General features: G+C 37.2%; 2 protein-coding genes across 6 annotated transcripts; one reads left to right on the top strand and one right to left on the bottom strand.

Annotated features, from left to right (window-relative positions):
* The first annotated feature begins 1,251 nt into the window (after window positions 1-1,251).
* On the top strand, window positions 1,252-3,420 carry klf2b (Kruppel like factor 2b). Its single transcript, XM_077725098.1, has 3 exons — window positions 1,252-1,653; window positions 1,741-2,659; window positions 2,800-3,420. The coding sequence occupies exons 1-3, from the start codon at window positions 1,576-1,578 to the stop codon at window positions 2,973-2,975; spliced, it is 1,173 nt and encodes a 390-aa protein (XP_077581224.1). The 5' UTR covers window positions 1,252-1,575; the 3' UTR covers window positions 2,976-3,420.
* A 2,973-nt stretch (window positions 3,421-6,393) lies between these two features.
* LOC144201942 (epidermal growth factor receptor substrate 15-like 1) lies at window positions 6,394-25,743 on the bottom strand. Of its 5 annotated transcripts, none has more exons than XM_077724810.1 (23): window positions 25,641-25,743; window positions 25,281-25,322; window positions 25,101-25,190; window positions 23,973-24,020; window positions 23,761-23,856; window positions 23,613-23,672; window positions 23,408-23,533; window positions 22,621-22,680; window positions 22,286-22,540; window positions 21,437-21,594; window positions 20,558-20,735; window positions 19,117-19,199; window positions 18,267-18,339; window positions 18,025-18,186; window positions 17,748-17,945; window positions 16,674-16,835; window positions 16,112-16,205; window positions 15,911-16,047; window positions 15,780-15,840; window positions 14,435-14,520; window positions 12,957-13,020; window positions 10,120-10,157; window positions 7,580-8,468 (listed from the first exon to the last, which is right to left on the bottom strand). In XM_077724810.1, exons 1-23 carry the CDS (start codon window positions 25,665-25,667, stop codon window positions 8,319-8,321), a joined length of 2,448 nt encoding a protein of 815 aa, XP_077580936.1. In that variant the 5' UTR covers window positions 25,668-25,743; the 3' UTR covers window positions 7,580-8,318. The 5 variants fall into 5 exon arrangements, with proteins under 5 accessions (XP_077580939.1, XP_077580936.1, XP_077580937.1 ...); XM_077724811.1 differs by having other exon boundaries at window positions 10,120-10,154; XM_077724813.1 differs by lacking the exons at window positions 7,580-8,468; window positions 10,120-10,157 and adding an exon at window positions 6,394-6,812.
* Between the last annotated feature and the right edge of the window lie 6 nt (window positions 25,744-25,749).

The raw sequence follows: 25,749 nt of genomic DNA, 5'->3' as shown, positions 1-25,749 counted from the left end.
AAAAGGCCATTTTGAAATTAATTTCTGTGACTAAACAATACGTGGATTTTTTTTAATGATAATTCCTAAAGTGTATCAAAACTCCAAGTATCGATCACGTCGAGAATCCCCCCTCCAAAGCCCCACTTTACGTAGTTGTCATGTAAAGAAGCCCCACCCCCTCAGTGGACCATTATCACTTGAATGGCGTCTTCCCTCAACGTATGTTTACATCGCGGCTGCTCTTTAACGCACTGGCGCCTGTTTAGACAAGCCCACTGAGCCGCAACTTCCATTTACCCGCACTAGGTCACCTGTGAAAAAACAAAATAAATAGGGCATTTTCTAAAAATAATTTGAGTCATATTTCCATGATTTACAACTCCTATTGTCTAAAATCCGTCATTCATCGGATGTCATTCAAACACAAACGTTCATTCTTCCATTCTTTGAACCTCACAAGAATCGCGGAGGGGGGTGCTGGAGCCCATCCCAGTTGACACCCCTGTTTTTGTGTTTGACAGCCCCTCTATCTTTTTTTAAATTATATTTTAATATTTCTTAATACATTCAATTTTACTTTACTTTGTACTTTATACTTTTTACTTTAATGAGTGATGAGTATGTTAATACTTGAGTCTTTTTTTCTGTTTATGTTTCAAATGTACTCTTAACGGATGCACTTTCTTATATGTTATCGTATCTTCTGCTGACCCGGCCCACCTGTCAAATTTTTATAGTCAATGTGGCCCCCCGGCCCAAAATTTTGCCCACCCAGCATGTTTTTAGAACATACCAGAGCACCCAGAGAAAACCCACTCAACCCTGTGAACAAAAAAACATCCAAACTCGACCCCAGAACCTCTCCACACTCATCCACCCCCATCCATCCATCCTGATGCAATCCTCCATTTGGGTGTGAGCGTCTACACTTACAAAAAAATGTTCAATTACACGCGTGGGCTTTGGAAAACATTCCCACTTTGTTCAAAAAAAAGTGCACAAATCAAACCTGCGACATCCTGACAGCAAAATTTTCTGGATCCCAGATTACGACAAATTACGTAATCCTACGGTTGCTATATGAACGCTTTTGTGTGTACACATGTGTGTATCCGTGTCAAGAGACTCTTTCCAGCTCCGCCAAAAAGTAGGCGTGGCCTAAGGAGTTAGTGCGTCATTCAGCGTGGGCAGCCCCGCTTGGTCCCTCCCCCCCCTTTTGACTCCTCCCACAATTTCTCCCTCACTCGCTTCATAAGGGAAGCGGAGGCAGCCAGTGGCCGTCAACACACTAGGACTTGCAAGAATCAGGCTGAGAAAGAAAGAGAGAGAGAGAGAGTGAAGACCCTGCTTTATAAAGAGCTAAAATTACGCCACGCCGACGTTATTTCCTGGGCGGCCGACGGAGACTTGTGATATAAAGAGTCCACGACGGCGGGGGTGGAAAGTCAGTGCAGTGCGGCTAGAGAACGAACCAACACTTGTTGCGCAGCGGCGGTGGGATTCATCCAGAGTGAGTCCCCGAGTTTTTCCAAGCGCACGGATTTGCGCGCAACAGTTCTTCTTCTTCTTTGGAAAAAAAACAAGTAGACCAACATGGCTTTATCAGGAGTGATGCTACCTTCCTTCTCCACTTTCTCCAATCAGAGCCAAAGAGAGAAAAACTGGGAAAATGTAAGTACTTAACAACTTTTTACAAAGTTTTAACAACTTTTAATGGTTAAAATTGTGTCTTATTGACTTGTTTTTTTGACTTTCCAGAGATGGAAATCTGAAAACGACGTCAAATTCCCTGCTACCTGCTGCTCCATGTTGGAAATGGTCCACGGCGTGGACAACCTGTTCCCCAAAAAAGACGACGAGGACCTGTCCAACTACTTGGATCTGGATTTTATCCTAGACGGAGCCTCGGCTTACGTAGCCCCGGCCAACGAGCCTTTAACCTACACCTCCACGGACATTTCCACCTTCCCAACAAACGACCATCGTTCCCCACCACCTCCATACAACGTTGGCCTCATGACGGAACTCCTCCGTTCCGACGCCGTCTACACAACCCCCCGTAACCCTCCACCTCAACCTGGACAAACCAGATTCTACCCCCCACATTTCCCCCGCCAGGACATTAAAGTCGAACCCTCCATGGACGCTTACGGTCCAGTTCTTGGCATGGTTCCTCAAAACTGCAACAAAATCAAGCAGGAAGGCAACATATCCTGCATGATGCCCTTCGAACAACCTCGCTTAGCCATCTCGCCACGAGCCGCCAGCAGTAGCATGACGCCGCCGCTCAGCCCCAACGAACAAATAGCGTCTACAGACTTATGCGCACCCATGAATTGCTTCCCACACCCCAACAAATACCACCACAACGGTGCCGCCTCCTTCCAACAACAGCCACAGCACATGCATATGACCTATCATACAACACATCACCAGGCGTTTGGCGTCTATGACGACGCCTTAGCTCTCCAGCAACAACAGGGGGCGCCGCCTGGTGCACATCGAGCTATGCTAACGCCACCTTCCTCGCCATTGGAGCTCTTGGAATCCAAACCTAAGCGCGGGAGGCGCACGTGGCCACGTAAACGCACCGCTACGCATACTTGTACCTTCGCCGGATGCGGGAAGACGTATACTAAGAGTTCACATCTCAAAGCTCACCTTCGAACGCATACAGGTAAGCTGACTTCGCCGCCAAACCTCCATTTCTACCCTCTCTACCTCCCTCTCTCTTCCAAAGACTCAATTTTCCAACATTTTTCGACATTTTTCGACATTTCCCGACACTTTCCTAACATTTTCTTCGTATCTTTCCAGGTGAAAAACCCTACCACTGCAGCTGGGAAGGTTGCGGTTGGAAATTCGCCCGTTCCGACGAATTAACGCGCCATTTCCGCAAACATACTGGACATCGACCCTTCCAATGTCACCTATGCGAACGAGCTTTCTCCAGATCCGATCACTTGGCGCTACACATGAAGAGGCACATGTAAAGAAGCCATCACCATCGCCGCCATTACGACGACAACAATGAGAGACTTTAACTTTATTTAAAATGTCCTCCACCTGACCAAAGCTCCCATGTATAGAAATCTAATATTTTCCAATCATGTAGCTGGTACTACCAAATAAGAGGCTGGCCCTTGTACAGCATATACTTCAACTGGAATGTGTTTTGACACAAAAAAGTGCCTTTGTATGACTCTGCTACTGTTTCAAAAAACAACTGGTGGTGACCCCGAGACCACCAACGACCAAAATATGTATCGACAAGGTTTTTCTCCAAAGAAAACTGAACCAAAACGTTGCTCCCCCTTTCTGTACACTATCAGGGCTTGACGTCCTGTACATTATTTTCTACGTAAAGTTATATAAATGTACAATGGAATTTTATACTGTCAAATGTGTATTTATTGTAAATATTAAAAGAATGAAATCAAAAAACCTTTTGACTGTCTTTCCTAAAAAAAAAACGTGATGTTTTGCAGCTGCAAAAGCGGCAGCCACTTTGCGGCCTTTAGCCTATAAATACAAACACTCCTTCTGGGTAATTACAGACTGAACCCAGAGACGTCTGGACCAAGAAGAGTGGGGGTAATAGGCGGGATTTGGGGGGGTAACACGGCTAAAAAAGCCTCATCAGGGAACCCGTCTTCTACTCTAGTTTTGTGATGCTCACCAATTACAGGCGCACATCAAAAAGCGGCTCTTAATACTACAATTACATGGCGGCTTCTAAGAAAGCCGCTGAGTTAAGGCACAAGCGACGTCTGTAAAAAAATACGTGGTGTCATTTTAAGGAGGCTTCAAAAAGCATTAAGTGTAGCCCCCGCCGGCTAGCAATTAGCATTTAGGGCAATGACAGGGTGGTTGTCATTTTTCTTTGCGCCTTGATTGGTCGTGACGGATTGGAAATGACACAAATCACCTTGGTGTTTGGTTTAGGATGATTGGGGAAAAAAATAGGAAGAATGGAATTTGGCACTTTGGAAGAGGCCATTTTATGTGGGGCATGGTTTGTTATTTAAGGGAAAGCCAAAATGCAAATACAGTGTACTACTTCCCCCAATTTTCAAATACTAGGGTGACCAAAATTTTATTTCATTTTGGGTTTTGGGGAATTGGTGTACTTATCAGATATTTTTAGTGAATATGTGAATGTGAGAACATTCTCTAGATTCCTCACGGTAACGGGCTTATGAAATTTTCCTGGGAATTTCCTAGTAAGTGAATCAATGTGTTTAGTGCATGTTAGGAAAAGCTATATTTTTTTGGGATGCCCCAAGAAAGTGTCTTGATTTGAACTATAATCAAGTCCATAGTAGAGAGATGAATGGGAATTGAGTAAAACCGGTTGTTGGCGATTTTGAAGTATTAGTTAAAATATGATCACTAATTGTCAGTTCGTACAGTTTTGATATATATAACTGTCAATCAAAAAGAGCAAGAGTTGAAGGCTACAAACAACAAAATAATCCTTCAGGTAATTGCAAAAAATACATGTACAGTACTACAGTGCTATAGTATATGTATTTATTTATGTGTAAAGGTATATGTATATATTTATGTGTAAAGGTATATGTATATATTTATGTGTAAAGGTATATGTATATATTTATGTGTAAAGGAATATGTATATATTTATATGTAAAGGTATATGTATATATTTATGTGTAAAGGTATATGTATATATCTATATGTAAAGGTATATGTATATATTTATATGTAAAGGTATATGTATTTATTTATATGTATAGGTATATGTATAGATATATGTATAAGTATACTAATGTATGTGTACATGTGTACGTGTTTATACATTCATAGTTACACTAACGAAACAAATATGATAACCTAAAACACAAGAAAATCCCCATGCAAGTTATATTCATCATGTTGCATTCTTTCTAATATAAACTGAACTACTACATATTGCAAAAACAAATACAGATGCAGTACATTTTGTACTGTATATTAATACTAGTGAAAGACAATCAAGGGGGGGGGGGGCATTTCCCCCTCCTCACTACATTCTGATTAGGACTTGGTATCGGTAGATCCACTAAATCAGGTTCCTCTCACTCGACTCGTATGTAAAAATATGCAAAAAAGGACAGCTCTAGTGTTCCTAATCACGCTAAATTGTATTAATATATACGTCCTATTATGGAGGGAATGGCTATAATAAAGTTTACCTCAACATAATCCACAATTTCCGCAAAACGATTCTATTTTTCCAATCCAATTCCAAAGTTTTTTGTCTCCCTTGTCCAAAGTATCGGGTTCCACATTTCTTTGGTGTTTTCTGGCAGAGTTGAACCTGGCTCTCCTGTTTGTCAATCTTCCCAGCGGTTATCCCTTTGTCGTAAACCCTCCATTTACATTGGTGAAAGACACCGCCTCCTTTTTTGTTTTGTAGTTAGAAGGAATTTGTTCTCTGCATTTAACGTTTCCCAGAAGAGCAGTGGGCTCCAATCAAGTCCAACCCAATCCAAAACTTTTGTCAGTGGTTTGGTCAAGGGGACTGACTGGAAACTGACCCTTAAATATTTTTGGGAAAGTAGATGGTGGGACTGGATTAAACTAGAAAGTCCACACAACACATTAAAAAAAAGGAATATAGACGCTCCCCTACTTACGAACGAGTTACGTTCATAAGTTGAAATTGTTCATAAGTTGAAATTGTTCGTAAGTTGAAATTGTTCAAAAGTTGAACTTGTTCAAAAGTTGAAATTGTTCAAAAGTTGAAATTGTTCAAAAGTTGAAATTGTTCAAAAGTTGAAATTGTTCAAAAGTTGAAATTGTTCAAAAGTTGAAATTGTTCAAAAGTTGAAATTGTTCATAAGTTGACATTGTTCATGAGTTGACATTGTTCATAAGTTGAATTTGTTCATAAGTTGAAATTGGTCATAAGTTGAAATTGGTCATAAGTTGAAATTGGTCATAAGTGGAAATTGGTCATAAGTTGAAATTGGTCATAAGTTGAAATTGGTCATAAGTTGAAATTGGTCATAAGTTGAAATTGGTCATAAGTTGAAATTGGTCATAAGTTGAAATTGTTCAAAAGTTGAAATTGTCCATAAGTTGAATTCGAAAGTTGAAATTGTTCTTAAGTTGAAATTGTTCTTAAGTTGAAATTGTTCATAAGTTGAAATTGTTCAAAAGTTGAAATTGTTCAAAAGTTGAAATTGTTCTTAAGTTGAAATTGTTCATAAATTGAAATTGTCCATAAGTTGAATTTGTTCATGAGTTGAAATTGTTTATGAATTGAAATTAATGAACCATTTGTTCATAACTTGAATGTTCATAAGTAGAGGAAGCGTCTGTATCTGCCTAAAATGACCTCTCAGTACTTTTTAAATATATTATACAACTAATTCTCTACATATAGTCTTTTTCCCAATCTAAGGGCAGGGTACATGCAATATTTTAATATCAGACAACTTAAAAAAACAGATTGAACAATATAAGAACTACAAAACCAGCTAACGAGATTTAGCCGCATTTGTGTGGGGCCCATTACATTGAAGTACTTGTAAGAATAGACTACTCCTTAAAAAGGTACTTTTTAAGTGGTTGTCATACATTCATCTTGCTTTTTTTCCCTTTCTTAGAAGCCACTTGCATTAAAGTTGAAAGTCTAAACGTCAGTCATATGTTATTGCGGTGTAGCAAGTATGCAAAAATGCCTTCTATAAGTACATAGTCATTACTAAACATTGTGCTTGAGTACTACATCAAAAGAAGGCAACTCACTGCTTTGCATGTCAGTCTCATCCATCCCATAATGTAGAAAAGCAGCTGGCTTAAAGACGTCGTTTTGAACTATTCTGAAAGAAGAAACACATTGTTCATATTCGAGAGGAACAACTGCCAAGAAATGTCAAGTACTTCATGCAAATGTAGTACTCTCATTTCACTTTTTTTCTCCATTCCAATGCAAAGCTTTACATATGCACTAACTAATCAAAATACATTGAATATTAGCCACTTCATATTAATGTTACATACCTGTTTTATTAACAATTGAAGTCACCTAAAAGCATTAAATAAATCACTTCATTCCATTACATGTTTATGTGCCATTTGTTTTGCTTTAGAAGCATTTTTTGGGAGATATAAGAACAGAAAACTTCAATTTAAAAAGGGATACATTTGGAAAAAGTGACCTGTTAACAAGGGATAGTGTGCAATAGTTGAAGTTAGTTAGTTGAGGAGTCTTTTTTTTACAGTACTAGTGGTTTAACATATTTTATAGAAGTTTTTGGTAAAGCGATATAGTTTGAATTTGTGTTAGCATCTTAAAAAGTTTTAAAAAATGGAAAAAAGTTGCTTTAAAATAACAAAAATACAAAAATCCGATGTATTTTTGTTATTTTTTTAAAGCAAAATTGCATCTATTTTTTTATTTTGTTATTTTAAAGCAATATTTAAAAAGCAAACACTAATAAAATGGGAAAAAATGTTGCTTTAAAACAAAAAAAGAAAAATCTGATGCAATTTTGCTTTAAAAAAAATAACAAAAATGCATCTGATTTTTGTTAGTTTAAAGTAACATTTAAAAATCAAACAATAAAACTAATAAAATGGAAAAAAGGTTGCTTTAAAATAACAAAAATAAAAAAATCTGATGCAATTTTGCTTTAAAAAAACACCAAAAAATGGAAAATGACCCCTTTTGTTTTGGTTTAAAAGCATTACATGAAATATGCAAAAAGATAAATACATGTCAGTGCAAGAAAAATTAAAAATAAAACTTCCATGATTAACCAGGCCAAAAAAAAACATCCCTAAATTTCACTTCATTTGGTCCAACTGTGCAATCTAACGTGGACCAAAAACAATCCTTAATTTTGATTGGTACGACTGTGCTTTTCAAAAAACGGGTATTAACACAAATATGTATTTATATTTGATCTCAAATAAGTCAATACAAGCAATGTAACAAACTAAGTAACCTTCACGTGTCGATAAAATCCAATTTAAAACCCGCTTTAGTGCATTTCATATCAAAAACCTCCATCTTTTCCTTATAAATACAACAAAACCAATTTAAGAAAGCAAAAAAATGAATAAAAAGCTAGTTTCCAGTAGCCATCTGCTTCGTGTTTTCCTTTAAATGTCTACGTTGCGTCCAGATGAAGCCGCACTTGACATCAATCGGATCCATGATTATAGTTGCCTTGTCATTCGGGAGCAATGAACATAGATTACATGCTAAATGCGGAGTCATTTGAGGCCAGCTCGAGCACCAAGGGGCGCGGGGGGCGCTGGAGTGTGGTCGGTGGAGGAAAAAAATGGGGGCTTTAAAACGAGAGGGGATTTTGTTCGGTTTTTCAGGAGCCACCGGGAGCGTCGGCCCGGCTGAGCGCGATAGCCAATTCCAGGTCTCGCTGCTCCTGGAGCCTCAGTCTCCGAAGCCGTTCTTGCTCCTCGTGCTCGCTCTCCCGCTTGGCCCACTCCAGCTGCTGGTTTTCACTTCCAAACTGCGGGTGCCACACAACCAGAGGTTAAGCGTCGAGGCAAAAAGCCGACATGGGGGAGGTGGGGTGGGGGGTTTGATTATTTGGGATGCGAGTCAGAGGACATCCAAAACATGGCTGCCAGGACTGAGCGAAGTTAGATTGGCAATAAAGCAAAAAAGGGACAAAATAAAAGCAAATAGAAGCAGACCAGACGTTGCACTGTTGTACATGCGCACTCCAAAACAGCAGTTTTTTTTTTAAATGTGTTTGGGGACACGGAACGGGCCGTGACCGGACGTTTGGTCGCCGGACAAATGGTGACAGAGAGTTTACTGTTGAAACCAGCTCTCAAAATTATATTCATGAGAAAGAGTTTAATATCTAAAAGAGAGTTTAATATGCAAGTATTGTTTAATATGGAAGTACTGTTTAATATCAAAGTACTGTTTAATATCAAAGTACTGTTTAATATCAAAGTACTGTTTAATATCCAAGTACTGTTTAATATCTTAGTACTGTTTAATATCTTAGTACTGTTTAATATCCAGGTACTGTTTAATATCTAAGTACTGTTTAATATCTAAGAAAGGGACTTTAATATCCAAGTACTGTTTAATATCTAAGAGAGAGTTTAATATCTAAGTACTGTTTAATATCTAAGTACTGTTGAAAACAGTAGATATTTAGATATTAAACGCTCTCATGAATATAATTTTGAGAGCTGGTTTCAATAGTATACTTAGATATTAAACAGTACTTAGATATCAAACAGTACTTAGATATCCAACAGTACTTAGATATCCAACAGTACTTAGATATCAAACAGTACTTAGATATCAAACAGTACTTAGATATCAAACAGTACTTAGATATCAAACAGTACTTAGATAGCAAACAGTACTTGGATATTAAACTTTCTCTCTCATGTATATAATTTTGAGAGCTAGTTTCAACAGTAAACTCTCTGTCACCATTTGACCCGGCGACCAAACGTCCGAGCACCAGAACGGGCAGAAGGTGACACTCCATCCTGGCTGAAAAATTAGAAAAATAACCAAGAAGACGCTCTTTGCGACTTTTCATGCTGACACAAAAAGCGAAAATTGTCGTTTATGAGACCTTCAAAAGGATGGCCATGCATTACAGAGCTGCTGAATCATGCTTTCAACCACAACCAACTTCTTTAAAAGAAATAATCCCAATTTCCGAATAAAATTTGCCCGAGCAACAAGTATATCTGCGCCGAGCGTAACTACAAATGAATGACGTAAATGCACATTTCAACATAACTTGCCTGTCTGGGGTTTAAATTAGGATTAGGTTAAATACATTACAGGGAAGTGTGTTTTTCTGTGTGGAAATGTACTGGGCTAACTTAAAAGGAATATTGTAACGTAATTTTCAATTGGAAATTCGAAAGAAGCATACCAGAAAACTTGCAATTACATGTTTGTGAAAACAAATCCACGTCTGGCGGTCAAAGAAAGAGCTTTTGTCGCTTTTACAAACCTTGAAATTCATTTGAAAAGGCAACACATGAATGTTGTAAGCCATTTTTGTAGAGTAAAAGCACCTTACGCAATAGTAGTGCACTTTGATTTTATAGTATGGACCGTCAATCAAAAAGCAGAGGCGAGAGTCAGTTTTTTGACACATGCCGACAAAAACTTACAAAGGCAGGACCGTCTTTGTGTGCTTTTTCGGAGCCTGCTGGAGTAAAAGAAAAGAAAACTGAGGACTCTCTCCGCTTTGGAGTGGAACTTCAAATCATAATGTGCAATATTGCATTACACAATTTTGATAGGAAGTCATGGTCTGTGAAATCCCACAAACACACAAAAAGTGTAGTAGTGCAGGTAGTAGAAGTATTATAAGTGGTACTAGTACTGTCAGTTGTAGTAGTAGTAGTGGTTGTAGTAGTGGTAGTAGTGGTAGTGGTAGTAGTAGTAGCAGTACTAGTAGTGTCAGAAGTCATGGTATTAGTAGTACTACTAGTGGCAGTAGTGGTAGTAGTAGTGGTGTCAGAAGTCATAGTATTAGTAGTACTACTAGTGCCAATAGTGGTAGTACTAGTAGTGGCAGTAGTAGTAGCACAGGTAGAACTAGTAGTGGCAGTAGTAGTAGCACAGGTAGAACTAGTAGTGGCAGTAGTAGTAGCACAGGTAGAACTAGTAGTGGCAGTAGTAGTAGCACAGGTAGAACTAGTAGTGGCAGTAGTAGTAGCACAGGTAGAACTAGTAGTGGCAGTAGTAGTAGCACAGGTAGAACTAGTAGTGGCAGTAGTAGTAGTACTAGTAGTGGCACTAGTAGTAGTACTAGTGGTGGCAGTAGTACTAGTGGTGGCAGTAGTACAAGTAGTGGCAATACTAGTAGTACTAGTAGTGGCAGTAGTACAAGTAGTGGCAATACTAGTAGTACTAGTAGTGGCAGTAATACAAGTAGTGGCAATACTAGTAGTACTAGTAGTGGTAGTAGTACAAGTAGTGGCAATACTAGTAGTACTAGTAGTGGCAGTAGTAGTAGTACTAGTTGTGGCAATACTAGTAGTACTAGTAGTACAAGTAGTGGCAATAATAGTAGTACTAGTTGTGGCAATACTAGTAGTACTAGTAGTACAAGTAGTGGCAATAATAGTAGTACTAGTAGTGGTAGTAGTACAAGTAGTGGCAATAATAGTAGTACTAGTAGTGGTAGTAGTACAAGTAGTGGCAATAATAGTAGTACTAGTAGTGGTAGTAGTACAAGTAGTGGCAATACTAGTAGTACTAGTAGTGGCAGTAGTAGTAGTACTAATAGTGGCAGAAGTACAAGTAGTGGCAATACTAGTAGTACTAGTAGTGGCAGTAGTAGTAGTAGTTTGTCTATTTGATTGTCCCTCCACAATAAGGAAGATTAAAAAAAATACTTCAAACCATTTCTGAACAGCGAGAGATATTTGACAAGATTGTGCTGGTAATCATATCACACATTGACACATTTGTCTTTTAATGAGGGGAAATTGTCTTTTGATTAGATTGCTTGCAACTCTTGAGAAAGCCTTTATTATTAGCACCTACTATGTTTTAAGTCACCCACTGGTTTGGAGGTTCTCACTTCCCCAGCATGTGTGAGGCCACATATACCTCTGCCACCCCGATGTGGTAAAACAAAGAGGAACGACAACTTTCTCACGCCACCGCTTCTGCTTAAAAGCACAAGTGTGAGGTGATGGCGGAAGGGCACCCAATGGGCACGGCCTTCGGGTAAATACTTCATTTTTTTGCACAATTTAAAAGAATTAGCAAAAAGTCAAGATTCATTTACACTGAATTGAAATGATTTAAATGTACTCATCACTAGTAAGCATCTCATCTGACCAACGGTAGTCTGTGACAATGCAAAAAAAAAGATGGCAGCCCTTTTTTTGGAGGAAATATATATACTGCATTAAGTAAAAGTACAAGTGTGAAGTCACACAAGTGTCTAAATTTGGAAAAGCATGTTTCCTAGAAAGATTTTAGAAAATACTTGTTTCATTTCACACTTGTTGAGCAGGAAGGAGTCCAAAAAAAGCCAAATTACAAGTTGTAAACAAGCAAATAAAAAGTCTAAATTCAATAACACCTTCCCTTGAACTTGGTGAGTTGATGAGAAATGTCATATTGGCAGGTTTCCTGTTGACAACTAGTGAGGCGGGGTGGGGGGGGGTGATACTTTCATTGCATCAAATAAGGAAGTTACCCTTTTTCAAAGAAAAACAATATAGTCAAGAGCCACAAATATTTCATCTGATATCAGCTAATGTTGACGGCACCATCATGGGGAAAGGGCTATATATCTTATTTTCACGACTATAAGACGCACTTAAAAGTCTTAAATTTTCTCCAAAATAGACAGTGCGCCTTATAATCCAGTGCGCCTTATATATGGAAAAAACAGAAAACCAAATACTAAAAACCACCACTGTGGGATATTAAAAAAACACAAACGCCTGAACTGAATACTCAATACTGTTAAATGTGTTGATGTCATCTTAGTTTACGACATCTTCCATCATATAGCTCCTCCCCCACTGCAAGATTTTATACAAAAAAGTCCAAAACATCAACAATGGCTGGCTCTAGAGGTGACTGTGTAGTAAGTGAGTGCTTTATACCTCGAAGTCAATAGCAATTACCGTATTTTCACCATTATAAGGCGCACTTAAAAGTATTACATTTTCTCCAAAATAGACAGACAGTGCGCCTTATAATACAGTGTGCCTTATATATGGAAAAAAGTGTCATTCGTTGAGGGTGCGCCTTATAATGTGGTGTGCCTTATAGTCGTGAAAATACGGTATATATATATATTTTTTAAATAATAAAAAAAAAAGTTTGGATTTTATTTACTGCGCACCATATGATTGCTACTGCGCAGAGAAGATGAGTAGTGCGAAATTATGCACGCTTAGCTTAGAGGGGAACATTGCTAGCAAGTATACTAAACTCCGCCCACCCCCCTACACATACACACACAAACAGATCTTACCATAGGGCGGGGCAGGCCGGTTAGGCATGCTTTTCTTTGATGGTAGAACAGGATTGTCGGTTTTCTGATAACACAAGTAAAAATAATATAAATCAACGAGTGTCAATTGACAAGAAGCCTCTGGCATTGGACTAAAAGGTCTTTATAGATGTGGTTGAGGCTGGAGGAAAAACATGGGGGGAAGAGACATTTGACTGGATGGTGTTCAGCATGTTAGAGTGACTTTACAGTAGTGGTAATTATAGATCAAAATATAGAGGATTTCTTTTTAAATACAGAGTATGAGTCAATTAGTCAGTGGATGCAAATAAAAGGCACTGCTGTTTTCCATATTCATATAAAAATGGACGTCACGATGTGGAATTGAAGGTTATACTGATGATAAGTACAGGTACTACTTCTTAAAACTTCTTAAAGGTTTTTATAGGTTTTGAATGACTTGCCTGTTAGAATTTTAATCTTAAATTCTTCACAGTATTTTGATTATCAGAGTTGAGAATTTTAAATCTGTGACATCAAGGATGGCTCAAAAAAAATAGCTGACATCATTTTTTTATTTTAAAAAAATGCTAAAAAGAAACTGGCTTTATATAAAAATAATTGGGGTTAATACCTGTAAAGGACTGTTATATTTTGTCGCAATGTGGTGTCAGTCTATTTAAAGATAGAAACCATTTCATTGAACAAATTGTAATCCCAGCAGATAAAATGGACTGAACTGGCCCCCATTAATATGTTAATATTGTGACCTTCATTAACCAAAACATAATTTTTCTCAATTAACAAAAATAGCCATTTGGTTAATTAAGGGTTAAGAGGTTATTGCAATTCCAATATGTTTTTTTTTGTCTCTACTTCCACTGTCTAAACCAGACATGGGCAAACTACGGCCCGTGGGCTACATAAGGCTTTTTAATCCGGCCTGCCAACATTGTCCAAATATATATTTTTTTCCCCCCCAAGATGGCATCGTCAGGCGGAAGCCAGTGGCAGTAGCTTTGTCCCCTCTTATTAGTTTTTCGTGTTTTACAGCCCTTCTATCTTTTTTAAATGACATAATATTTCTTAATACATTCCTTTTTACTTGACTGTGTACTTTATACTTTTTACTTTAATTCTGAGTGATGAGTATGTTAATACTTGAGTCCTTTCTTTCTCTTTATGTTTCATATGTACTGTTAACGGATGCACTTTTTTATATGTTATCGTATCTTGTGCTGACCTGGCCCATCTCTCAAAATTTGAAAGTCAACAGGGCCCCCGGGCCCAAAAGTTTACCCACCCCTGCTCTAAACACATTGAAAAACATTCCATACATAGATTTCCGCCTTATATCCACTTCCATATAGTTCTTTCTTTTACACTACCATGATGCACATGTCCAAAGTGAACATAAAAAAAATAATAGGCAACATTTTTTTTCTTCCAAAAAATGAGTTTTGCCTCTTAAGCATCCACTCAAGACATTTCCCACTGACCTTGGAGAACTGGTTAAGATCTGGCAACCCAGTGTTATTCCTCAAAGAGTTGGCTGCAAAGTGGGTGTTTGGCATCCGGACCGACCCTGCAAAAAAAAACCCAAAAAACAGCATATTGACACTTAAAAAAAATAAAAAACTCCAAACTCACAGACCACACACTTCAAAATTACTTCTATTTTAGGGACCCCCACCACAGCTTCTAAACGTTCCATGACATTTACCCCAAAAAATCCCCCCAAAAAGTATTCAGGGGTGGGCGGGGTCTCTGTTTAACCTGACGTATGTATCTGATTAGTTAATTAAAGGCGTCAGTTGAAGTACTGTTAGAGCAGAACTGTGCATGTCTTATTTTGAAACTCTGTGGTATGCCGCTTAATAAAAAAGTAAGGGGGGATTGTGGGGGGTTCTTGCAGATGGTTACAGTGAAAAAACAAAACATTGTAAGTGAATATGTTTGTTGTGCATGCACAACCACAAGAGGGCTCATTCATGTGGAGCCAGGGCTTGCTTGGTGTTTTCTTTTTTTTTGGCACAGTAAGCTCCAAACAGGTCCACAGTTGCTTCTGTGTTCGTTTGATGACGATGTAACGCGTCACTTAGCGGCATAAGAACTCCCTCTTTTTTATTTTGCTTTAAAAAAAACTTCTGTACTGAAAAAAAAGCAAAAAAGTGAAGCAAAGTATGTGTTTTAAGGAGGGACAGTGTGCCTTTGGTACAGATTTTTTTGTTGTTGTGTTTGGCTCCTGTTTTTCCAGAGGTGTGTACATGTGGAGGTTATTTTTAGCATGCTTGTAGTTAAATAAGAAGACCCTTGACTAAAAATAGTTTCAAATAACAGGAACTTTTTGAAGGGCTTTGGAGGGAAATAAAAAATAAAACGTCATTCTGACGAGTGTTGGACAATATTCCTTCACATTGAATTCTATTTATAGTAAAAGCTTGATTTCCACTCCAGTTTCATACGCGTCATTTTGTGTTTTTAGCAAGTTGTTTTCTAAAGATTGAGCAAAATTGTGGGCCGGATCATTTTAGTTATAATATTTAGATTTTTTTTTTAAACTAGATTAAAAGCCCTTAATAGTAAGTTTTTTTTATAGATCTAAAGCAATGTTTATTTAAGGTTTTTTTTTTCCTCTGTAATGGAAAATGTCTTTTAATCATGTTTTTCATTTCAAATGGAAAATAACTATATTTTTTAATGACGTTCAATATTAAAGGTCCGCACAAAATGATGCGGCGGGCCAGATTTGGCCCCTGGGCCGCCACTTTGACACCAGTGACCTAAAAATTGAGGACAAATGCCTTGGCTAGGCAGCTCTAACAACTCTTTGGGCTACCATACCTGAATGCTTTGGTTTTGGGCTGCTGGATGGAAAACCAAGACGACTGTGGATGGAGCCAGGCTGAGGGCCGAAAAATCAAAATTCAGTGACTTCAGATGCTTTTTTTTACCCTCCAAATTTCTAAGCTCACCTTTACTGGCGGTTTCGGCCTTCCTGCGAATGTGTCCATAGATTTGAACAGGTCTGAGTTGCCAGTTCCACTAAATACATCATGAGACGAGGTACCCCGGAAGGGATCGCCTTCATTGAAAGCACCTCCAAAGGGATCTAGAAGAACACGAACAGCGCATAAGCATGGCAAATAAGATTCAGTATAATATCTCATGAAGACCTTTGAAAGATTCATCCATCTGGAAGGAATCTGCAGGAGAGCCTTTTGCAACGCTGGTGTTGAACATGGCAAGCCTTGATTTGAATGAATCATCCTAAAGAGGGAAAAGATAGGTCAGTTCCAGTGCCCGGACGTTTGGTCGCCGGTCAAATGGTGACAGAGAGTTTACTGTTGAAAAGAGCTCTCAAAATTATATTCATGAGAGAGAGAGAGCTTAATATCTAAATATCTACTGTTGAAACCAGCTCTCAAAATTATTTACCAAACGTCCGGGCGCCCAAACGTCCGGGCGACCAAACGTCCGGGCGACCAAACGTCCGGGCGACCAAACGTCCGGGCGACCAAACGTCCGGGCGACCAAACGTCCGGGCGACCAAACGTCCGGGGGACCAAAACGCCCGGGCGACCAAACGCCCGGGCGACCAAACGTCCGGGCGACCAAACGTCCGGGCGACAAAAACGTCCGGGCGACCAAACGTCCAGGCGACCAAACGTCCAGGCGATGGTCAGATACACCTTCAAGAGATGGGCCAGCCACAAAACAAAAATGGAAGATGCTCACCAAGGCACTCGAAAAGGCGCCATTCTCCTTTTCCGAAAGCAGGTGGCTGGTGTCCACCATGTTGTTTCCCCCGGTGATGTCTCGAATGGCACTGTTGTACTGCTCAATGGTTTTGGTGAACTCCTCCTGGTTCTCCTGGATCAGAGACAACTTGCTGCGAGCCTGAAAGCACCACAGGGGGGGAGAAAGTTACTTTCATCCGCGTGGAAAAACAAACGGTGTTATTGTTGGACACGCCTACTGACGAACTACAAAGGATTTGGACTCGGTCAACCCTGATCTTTCTTTTAGTGCCATCCATTACCTATAATCATTGTTATTATTTAGTTTACAGTAGATGACTATATATAATCTTGAGTTACCTTCTAAAGATAGAAAAGATTTTAACAACTATCCTACATGGTTTACTATTACCGTATTTTGGTGCTTAATATACCCCAGCCGGTAAATATACCCGCGTATATTAAAGGACAGGGGTATATTAAATGGCGCACAAACGGGAAGGTACGATACAGATGCTCGGACGTTTGGTCGCCGGTCTTTTTGGTATATTCATGAGTTTCATATCTAAGAGAGACAGTTTAATATCTAAGTACTGTTTAATATCTAAGTATTGTTTAATATCTAAGTACTATTTGATATCTAAGTACTATTTGATATCTAAGTACTGTTTGATATCCAAGTACTGTTTAATAACTAAGTACTGTTTAATAACTAAGTACTGTTTGATATCTATGTACTGTTTGATATCTATGTACTGTTTAATAACTAAGTACTGTTTAATATCTTAGTACTGTTTAATATCTAAGTACTGTTTGATATCTAAGTACTGTTTGATATCTAAGTACTGTTTAATAACTAACTACTGTTTAACATCTAAGTACTGTTTGATATTTAAGTACTGTTTGATATCTAAGTACTGTTTGATACCCAAGTACTGTTTAATAACTAAGTACTGTTTAATATCAAAGTACTGTTGAAACCAGCTCCCAAATATATTCATGAGATAGTTAAAAATGTTTTGAGTATTTTAGGCCACACTCCTGTACACGTGTTTTATGGATCCACTCTAACCTGGCTGATCTCCTCCTGAGTAGACTTCATGGACTTAAAGATATTCTCCAGCTGGGCCCGGCCCTGAAGCAGACTCTGCTCCAGCTGGGCCTCCTCATCCTGAAGGCGGCTCAAGTCTGTCTTAGTGCGGCTCGCCTCTTTCTCCCGGTTACGATAGTCACTCTCCTGGGAGCGGACCTGATTCTGAAGGGTGGAAATCTGAAAGAGGGGGACGATTGGGAATGAATATTTCACAACTAGTCATCCGTTCGATAGCGATGGCGACGACGACGCTAACCGTCTGAGACTCTTCCTGACACTTTTGCTTGATGTCATTTAGCATTCGGTCCAGTTTGGAGCGTTGCTGGTCCATCTCATCCAGACGCTTTTGAGCATCCTTCTTATGGGACTCGATATCCTGCAAGCTGCTGCCTTCTCTGGTCAAGTCATGCTGCATGTTCTAATTAAAAAATAAAAATAAATATGGTAAATTATGTAGAATTTGTATCATTTCAACTGATTTCATAGGTACCATTTTACCTGAACTGCGTGATTTTGTCTTCTGATGTTTTCTTCCTTTTCTTTAAGCTCATGTTCTAAGGTTAATTTCTCTCTACAGGAAAAAATACATGTTTATTAAAATGTTTATTTTAGCTTATTTTAAATAAAGATAAAGATTTTTTAACTAAAAACAGAAGAAAATTGATTAAAAATTACAATTATTGATTTAAAAGGGGAAAAATCAGGAAATTTAATATACATCTATATAAAAAGGCTTATTTTAGCTTTTTTATATATTTTCATATTTTTTAAAATATTTTTGAACAAAAAACAGAAAAAAATGATTAAAAAATGACAATTATTGATATAAAAGGGGGAAAATTAGGAAATGTAATATACATAATATTCAGATTTTTTTATATAAATGGATTAAAAGAACTTGATTAAAAGCCCTGAATATTCAGTTTTTTATAGATCTAAAACAATTTTTATTTTATCTTTTTTAATATATATTTTTTTGATTTTACTAAATGATTTTTGAACTAAAAACACGGAAAAAAATTGATTAAAACATTACAATTATTGATTTTAAAGGGGGAAAATCAGGAAATGTAATATAGATATACTCTTCATTTAAATCTGATCCCAAAACAGAAAGTCATGATTTGACTTAAAAATTGAGAAGTAAAAAAATAAAATGGTGCTGATTTGACTTTCAAATGAAGACCCTGCATACACTGCTATCCTTGGCAGCACCTCACTAAGGAGAGACTCCCCAATGTTGATATAACATAAAATGAATAAAAGCATGTCGTTTTATGCAGATCATATCCCATCGTTTTGTATTTTTCATAAAGGAAGAGAAACAAATCTCCTCCTTCTGGCTCACCTCTGCAGCTGAGTGATTTCCTGACTGAGGTCATCCAGCTCTTTGATACCCGTTACCTCTGCTGGCGTTATGGCACTGAGGTCCTAAGGCCAAAAAAAATGGAGGGTAAAAGAAATGATATTAGAAAAGGGAGGAAAAAGGGTGACGAAATAAGGATTGGGATCAGTGAAGGAGCTCCCTGCCGATGTGAGCGGCAAAACAATCGAAAGGAAGGAAATACGTCTGATGCGGCCCTAAACAGCCGCACAATACATGAAAAACCACTTTGGACCAGACGACACAAAAGAATGCACCATATTGAATCATGATGTCATGCCAAATGCACTTCGAGGAAGTTTGAGAAAAAAACATGAAGAATTTATTCTTGTCCCACGCGGAGAAATATTTGAAAAGGGACCTATGAGATATCCAAGTACTGTATACTGTATTAAAGACTGTTTGCACACAGACTCTTCATTAAGTACTTATATAAAATTGAACAGGGGTAGGAATTTACATCACTATCTACCGTATTTTCACGACTATAAGGCGCACCCTTAGTGAATGACACATTTTATTTTTTTTACATATACAAGGCGCACTGGATTATAAGGCGCCCTGTCTATTTTGGAGAAAATTTAAGACTTTTAAGTGTGCCTTATAGTCATGAAAATACAGGTATTTTCACAACTATAAGGCGCACTGGATTATAAGGCGCACCCTCAATGAATGACATTTTTATGCATATACAAGGCACACTGGATTATAAGGCGCCCTGTCTATTTTGGAGAAAATTTATGACTTTTAAGTGTGCCTTATAGTCGTGAAAATAGTACAATTCTAACCTGCACACTACTTTCAGTGTTACTGACTTGTTTCTGTTTCTTTTTGTTATGTAAAGTATCACAGTGAAATGGATTGATTTCCAAAACAAGCTAAAAATGTACATATGTATGACCAAGTACAAACATCCTCCTGATTACCAGTAGTTCAAATTTGTCCTCTATAGAGGACATTTGTAAACTTAAATATCTCCCACTCAGTGCATTAACTCCCTTTTTGTGATTCAGTGCTTTCCAATAGTACCAAATTTCTTTTGCAGTATTCCAATGACTTCACATAGATTGAGGAATTTCAAAATAAAAGTGATTGGACAACATTTTTTCCTGGTAGTCAGAAGGACATATAATTAGGCAAGAAAAGTTAGGGGGGGGAACTAAAGTGAGTTATTGCGCAGAATATTTAGATGGAGCAATAGCACCCCCTAGCAAAAAACAACACAAACGCAGTAGGAAAGTTTTAGGACTAAATGCAAATATTTTTTGTGTTGTGAAGACTACATACAAAATGTTATTCGTTACAGTTTCTCAATTGAGAACTTAAAGAGTTTATTCCTTCTAAAGACTTTCTATAGTAAAATAAATATAAAATTATGATCATTTATTTTAAATTCAAGACTTACAAGAGGAGGCACTGAAGACACCATCATGGACATTGTCCTCTCCGAAGGAGGAATCATGTCGGGCGTGAGAGAGGTAGGTGGATCGATGTTTTTGTTGATCTTCTGCTGGATCAGGTGCATGGCCAGTGAAAACTGCTCTGGGGTCAGCTTGCCCGTCTGTTTGGTGTCGGCGAGCCCCCTGCATATTAATTTTAATCCATTAACAGAAGTCCAATACATTCAGAAATTGCATCACTAAATACTCTTGACTATCATTGCCTGCAGATGATGATGTGACATTGCTTGGCCAATCAGTGTTGCGAGGAATTGATATTATGTTGAATTTAAAAAAAATCATATTTTACGGAATTTACATATAAAGTACTGGTCTACTTACGGAAATTACATATAAAGTACTGATCTACTTACGGAAATTACATATTAAGTACCAGTATACTTACGGAAATTACATATTAAGTACCAGTATACTTACGGAAATTACATATACAGTACTGGTGTACTTACGGAAATTACATATAAAGTACTGGTCTACTTACGAAATTATATATAAAAAATACTGGTCAACTTACAGAAATTATATATAAAAAATACTGGTCTACTTACAGAAATTACATGTAAAGTACTGGTCTACTTACAGAAATTACATATAAAGTACTGGTCTACTTACAGAAATTATATGTAAAGTACTGTTCTACTTACGAAAATTAGATATAAAGTACTGGTATACTGACGGAAAAAACATAAAGTACTTTGCACTTGTAAGGGAGCATTAGCACCTTCTACAGGAGTGCAGTGGTACTATATGTGATGCTGATCTTCAATTAGGACATTTTTTATTTGCTTTTTAAATATACCAGCATGTCAAAAGCTAAGGCTCACCAGATTTGGGCGAGCATGGTCTGGGAGAGGTTGGTGTGCATGAAAATCTCAATAACTTCCGTCCCGTCGATCAGTCCGTCATTGTCAACGTCAGTTTTCTTGAAAATTTCGTAGTATCGCCCCCTGTCAGCCACTGGCACCACCCAATGCTGCTCGGGCTGAAATTCAGGACAGACACATAATTATCATCAACATTATGCATATTATTATTATTATTATTATTATTAAGTTACTGTTTGGTCATTTTGATTTGTTGCTCTAAATGCATGAGTTTTATAGATTTAAAACAATGTTTATTTTAGCTTTTTTAAATATATTTTTGAATTTCCAATATGATTTGTGAACTAAAATTACAGAAAAAATAGATTATAAAAATGACAATTATAGATTTAAAAGGGGGAAAATCAGAAAATGTCATATACATCTATACTATTCATTTTAATTTGATCCTAAAACAGAAAGTCACCACTCATGATTGACTTTCCCGGGCCACAAAAAATGAAGTGGCGGACCAGATTTGGCCCCCAGGCCGCCACTTTGACACATGTGCTGTAGAATAAGGAGTGAAAAGGTAATCTACAGGCCATCCTTCATGTACATGGCTAAACCTGTTTTTCCAAGTGCCGCAAGTAGAAGCTTAGAAGCGTAACAAAGTTTAGAGTTAACACATGAATGTAGCAAAACAAGTTGAGCCACTACATTAGCAATGGAAAACTATTAAAATATAAGAAGTCTCTGCTTTTAGATAAAAATACTTACTATGCACTGACATAATACACATAAATACATGTATTTTCTATGTCTAAGCACATGTAAGTATTAATATAATGGGTATTGTTGGCAACATACCTCTTTGCTGGCGTTAAAGGAGTGCTTTGGGGTTAGCCTGGGTCCCGGGCTAGTGACAGTTAGGGCACTGGCGAGGGGTGAGATGCTTCTGGTGCTGTCCTTCAGCGCAAATGATGCTGACCTGGAAGGCAGCACAGCAATGGCGCCGGGAATGGTTCCTGCCACCTTTTTCCTCCTGGACGGTGGGATGAGGGATGGAGGCAAGACGGCCGGCACCGGTTCCTTCTCCATGGCTCGGTACGCAAGGTGCATGACCTGAAAATGGTGACAAATATTGGGTTTAAAATAGGAAGACATTTTCTTTTCTAGATATTTTTGTCAAATGTTGAAGTTACCACAATGAATTCTTCTTTGTCCAAGTAGCCATCTTTGTCTGCGTCGCCCAGGTCCCATATCTGCACAAAGAAAAGAGGATCGTTTTCTTTCGTGACCGGACGTTTGGTTGCCGGTCTTTTTCGTCGCCGGTCAAATGGTGACAGAGAGTTTATTGTTGAAACCAGCTCTGAAAATTATATTCTTGATAGAAAGTTTAATATCTATGAGAGAGTGTTTAATATGCAAGTACTGTTTAATATGCAAGTACTGTTAAATATGTAAGTACTGTTTAATATCCAAGTACTGTTTAATATCCAAGTACTGTTTAAAATCCAAGTACTGTTTAATATCCAAGTACTGTTTAATATCCAAGTACTGTTAAAAAACCAAGTACTGTTTAACATCTAAGTACTGTTTAACATCCAAGTACTGTTTAATATCCAAGTACTGTTTAATATCCAAGTACTGTTTAATATCCAAGTACTGTTTAATATCCAAGTACTGTTTAATATCCAAGTACTGTTTAATATCCATGTACTGTTTAATATCAAAGTACTGTTTAATATCCAAGTACTGTTTAATATCCAAGTACTGTTTAATATCTAAGTACTGTTCAATATCTAAGCACTGTTTACTATCTAAGTACTGTTTAATATCCAAGTACTGTTTAATATCCAAGTACTGTTTAATATCTAAGTACTGTTTAATAGCTAAGTACTGTTTAATATCCAAGTACTGTTTAATATCCAAGTATTGTTTAAAATCTAAGTACATGCAAAAATTTGAATTATAAAAATGTAACCTTACCTTTCCCAACACATCCAGAGGAAGTTTGGAATTGATCAAGACGGGCTTAACTCTGTCACCAGAGACCAGGCCATTCACTGGGCTCAAACTCTCAAAAATGCCTTCAAATTTCCCCTTTTCATCCGGCTGGAATGTAAAAATGAGTTAAAAAAAGGAGAAAGCAATTGAGCCCTGTGAATCAGTGAATATTAAATAAAATGCTTACCCTAATTGTCCAATGTGAATCTGATGTGGGGACACTTAATAATGGGCTAGCTGTATCACGCTGCAAAAAATAACATCAAATTTAATGCTCATTATATTTTTTTCAAGGATCAGAAACACATGAATTCTAAAATGCGGGTACTACTCACAAATTTGGGAGGTGCCACCATTTTAGTGAGGTTGTTAAAGCCGACATCATGACCGGCTTGCGCTGAGGCGACCAATCTTAAAGCGATAAAAAAACCCTAAAAGAAAAAAGGTGGGTAGATGACAGAGAAGAAGAATGAATGACTAGTACGCAACGTCGGCGTTCACAATGACATCATATTTTTGGACAAAAGAAAGTCTGTGTGTTTGTTACCCGCTTGTCCAAATAGCCTCTTCCCTCCGAGTCAGCCAAATCCCATATCTGTGAATGGGGGTGGGACAAAAAAAAAATGACATTAATGCTAACAAATAACAGCTGTTGACTACTTTTAATGTTGACTACTTATAATGTTGACCAACAGATTTATTACTTATGATTATGCATAATTTAGGATTATGCATAATTTAGGATAATGCATAATTTAGGATAATGCATAATTTTGGATAATGCATAATTTAGGATAATGCATAATTTATGATAATGCATAATTTAAGATTTTGTATAATTTATCCTTATGTATTACTCATGCTTATGAATTATTCATGCTTATGTAGTATTCTTATGTATTACTCATGCTTATGTATTATTCATGCTTATGTAGTATGCTTATGTATTACTTATGCTTATGTATTACTTATGACTATGTATTACTTATGACTATGTATTACTTATGACTATGTATTACTTATGACTATGTATTACTTATGACTATGTATTACTTATGACTATGTATTACTTATGACTATGTATTACTTATGACTATGTATTACTTATGACTATGTATTACTTATGACTATGTATTACTTATGACTCTGTATTACTTATGACTATGTATTACTTATGACTATGTATTACTTATGACTATGAATTAATTATGACTATGAATTAATTATGGATATTTACTAATGATTATTTATTACTTATGATTATTTAATAATGACTATTTATTACTTATGATTATTTACTAATGATTATTTATTACTTATGATTATTTACTAATGATTATCTATTACTTATTATTTATTGTAAATTATTGATTGTTTATTAATTATTATTTATTGATCATGTATTTCTTCCTTTTTGTTGTTATTTGTGCACTTCCACGCTTATTTACATTGTTGAGTAATTAGCATATTGATTATAACTATTTATATATTACTTATTTATTGATTTTTTTAGATTATGCATTAGTAGTTGTCATTGGGCACTTCAGTTGAAGGTTCAACTCTAATTGTATTTGCATAATGACAATAAAAACATTCAATTCAATACATATTTTGTCTATATACAATAAATTACTCGTAAAATGATGAAAACCAGCAGTATATATATATATCAAACCTTTCCTAGTGTGTTATCTGACAATCCAGACTTTTTTAAGAACTGAGCTGCATCTCCAGCTGATATCTTGCCACTGTTTATTGGGTCCAGCTGCAAAAACAAAAAAAATGACAATGAATGAGTATAATAAACAAACAAAATGAAAAGTTATATCGAAAGGACGCTTTGGCATTGTCATACCTGTCTGTAGTAGTTCTCGTAGACTGGGCTGCCACTCGATAACTATTAAGATAACACAGAAAGGTAAAAGAATAGCTTATACATTTGAATTAATAGTTTCAATTTTTATGTTCTGATGAAGTTTAGTCGAGATTTTTGTTGTTCTATTCAGTGAAGTGAACTTTTAATTTCCTGACAAGGCGTGTTCGGCGTCTTTAATGCGCACTGACAAAACCAGTCAAATATAGTTGACTTGGACGAGAAATACACTATTAAAATGTCTAAATAAAGTCTGACATTTGTTAGCTTAGTTGTGGCGTCACGTTAGCAAACTTTAAGCAAAGTATTCGACTTTTATTAAGGTAATTGTCCAGTTGTTACCTGACTCAGTGTCATGAGCGCCGCCATGTTTCCTGGTTTCTCGGGAGCGCGCTGCGCAACGCTTTCAATGCGCGTGCACCGACTTGGAATCAAACTTGCGTAACAATTG

Source organism: Stigmatopora nigra, chromosome 9 (assembly GCF_051989575.1).
Source record: "Stigmatopora nigra isolate UIUO_SnigA chromosome 9, RoL_Snig_1.1, whole genome shotgun sequence".
Taxonomy (NCBI): domain Eukaryota; kingdom Metazoa; phylum Chordata; class Actinopteri; order Syngnathiformes; family Syngnathidae; genus Stigmatopora; species Stigmatopora nigra.
The sequence above is the reverse complement of the archived record's forward strand: the minus strand, read 5'-3'. Positions and strand labels throughout refer to the sequence as shown.

Coding starts and splice junctions, on each gene's coding strand:
- klf2b (XM_077725098.1), top strand. CDS start 1,576: ATGGCTTTATCAGGAGTGATGCTACCTTCCTTCTCCACTTTCTCCAAT. Junction 1,654..1,740: donor GAGAGAAAAACTGGGAAAAT/GTAAGTACTTAA, acceptor TTGACTTTCCAG/AGATGGAAATCTGAAAACGA. Junction 2,660..2,799: donor TCACCTTCGAACGCATACAG/GTAAGCTGACTT, acceptor GTATCTTTCCAG/GTGAAAAACCCTACCACTGC.
- LOC144201942 (XM_077724810.1), bottom strand. CDS start 25,667: ATGGCGGCGCTCATGACACTGAGTCAG. Junction 22,541..22,620: donor ACAAAGAAGAATTCATTGTG/GTAACTTCAACA, acceptor CACCATTTTCAG/GTCATGCACCTTGCGTACCG. Junction 14,521..15,779: donor CCCAAAACCAAAGCATTCAG/GTATGGTAGCCC, acceptor TTTTTTTTGCAG/GGTCGGTCCGGATGCCAAAC.